Source organism: Spinacia oleracea, chromosome 6 (assembly GCF_020520425.1).
Source record: "Spinacia oleracea cultivar Varoflay chromosome 6, BTI_SOV_V1, whole genome shotgun sequence".
NCBI classification, from domain to species: domain Eukaryota; kingdom Viridiplantae; phylum Streptophyta; class Magnoliopsida; order Caryophyllales; family Amaranthaceae; genus Spinacia; species Spinacia oleracea.
Window position 1 is genome coordinate 91,582,558 of NC_079492.1, and position 1,761 is coordinate 91,584,318.

General features: G+C 43.7%; 1 protein-coding gene across 1 annotated transcript; it reads right to left on the reverse strand.

Annotated features, from left to right (window-relative positions):
- Positions 1–294: 294 nt before the first annotated feature.
- LOC130463364 (uncharacterized) lies at positions 295–1,551 on the reverse strand. The gene is made up of 2 exons (XM_056832471.1): positions 1,063–1,551; positions 295–813 (listed from the first exon to the last, which is right to left on the reverse strand). Exons 1-2 carry the CDS (start codon positions 1,549–1,551, stop codon positions 295–297), a joined length of 1,008 nt encoding a protein of 335 aa, XP_056688449.1.
- Between the last annotated feature and the right edge of the window lie 210 nt (positions 1,552–1,761).

Sequence of the window (1,761 nt, forward strand, 5' to 3'; positions counted from 1 at the left end):
AGACGATGTTGCACAGTCCAATTGGCCGGAATTGGGTCACGTTCTGTGGAGTTTCAATCTTGGGAATCAACACCAAGAAGGCTCTGTTCAACTCATCCGGGAAGTCTCTTCCACTGACTACATCCAGAACAAGTTTCGACACACTCTCTTGGACCACATCCCAATAACGTTGATAGAACAATGGTCGGAACCCGTCTGGTCCGGGAGCTTTGAAGGCTTGCGTACTCTTTATGGCTAAGACCACTTCACATGGAGCATAGGGTCTATTTAGAGCTTCGATGTCTCTACTTGTCATCATGGGAAACTTGCCTTGAGTGAAGCTCGAGTGTCATACTGTGGGAATTCTTCCGTGAATAAGGAGTGCCAATACTGTACAACCATCTCTTTTAACCTCGAAGGATCAGTTATCCAATTTCCATCTCTCTCTTGGAGCATGGTGACTTTATTGCGATACCTTCTAATCACCGTAGAAAGGTGGAAGTATTTCGTATTTCTGTCACCATCTTTCAGCGCTTCTAGTCTAGATTTTTGAAACCACGTCATCTCTTCTTCCTGTAATACCTCATCAAGCTCTCTGCGAAGTTTAGCTTCCAACTTAATCCACCTCCGATCCCACTTCTCGGCTAATCTTTTCTGGACTCCATCCAACCTTGCCCATAGTTCAGCCTTCTTTCGAAAAATATTGTGGAAAACCTCTCGATTCCAGTTGCTTAACTTAGTAGCAAATTTAGTTTGAAAGGGAACTATAGGGGCTTTTTTGTTCCACATCTTTGTCACGAACTCATCGAACTTAGCATGATTAATCCATGCTGCCTGAAATCGAAATGGTTTCAGTGATGCAGGTATTGGAGCAAATCCTCCTGAACTAACAATGATAGGGCAATGGTCTGAATTGCATTTAGGTAAGTGATGCACTGCACCGTCTTCAAATCGTACCCTCCATTCTTCATTGCATAGAAATCTGTCTAGTCTAGCCGCCTTGTAAGTGCTTTCAGTATCTCCTCTCGACCAAGTGTAATTAGGTCCAGAATAGTGAAGGTCAATCAATTAATTTGTCTCAACCCAGTTTGAGAAGTTTCGACATCTCCTTTGCATTTCCGCGCCTCCAATGCCTACTCTCTCATTCATATTTACTGTATCGTTGAAGTCACCCCGTAGAATCCATGGGCCAGTGAATCTTCGCTTAGCTTCTTCCAGTGCCTCCCATAATTCTCTCTTCAAATTTGAGCCAGGACTTGCATATATAGCCGAGAAAATCCATGGTGTTTCACCCACTTTAGAGATCTCCACAGTAATGTGTTGAGTGTGAGAGTCAAGAACATGGACATTAACTAATTCCTTCCTCCAAAACAACCAAATCCCCCCTCGAAACCCTTGGGCATCGACTCGAAATTGACCCGAGAAGCCAATCCGATCACACACTTTCTGAGCCGTATCTCCGCTAATGTGAGTTTCCACAAGAGCTAGAATGGTTGGATTGTTAATACGAATCACCTCCCTTAGCATTGTCAAAAAGGCTTGACTTCCTGCACCTTGGACATTCCATATCATTATTTTGATTGACATATTGAACGTAGGGAATTTCGGGTACCTGTCAATCGTTTTCAATGGTACATTAGGCAGAATTTCCATAAACGCAGTTCGAAGATCGCGTAGTGGATGAACTAACTCCATCGGGAGTTGCACCGTTGCCATTAAATACGGTGGATTGTGCTGCGGTGGGAGGTATGAATCGATCTGGAGTTCCACTTTGTGAACTAA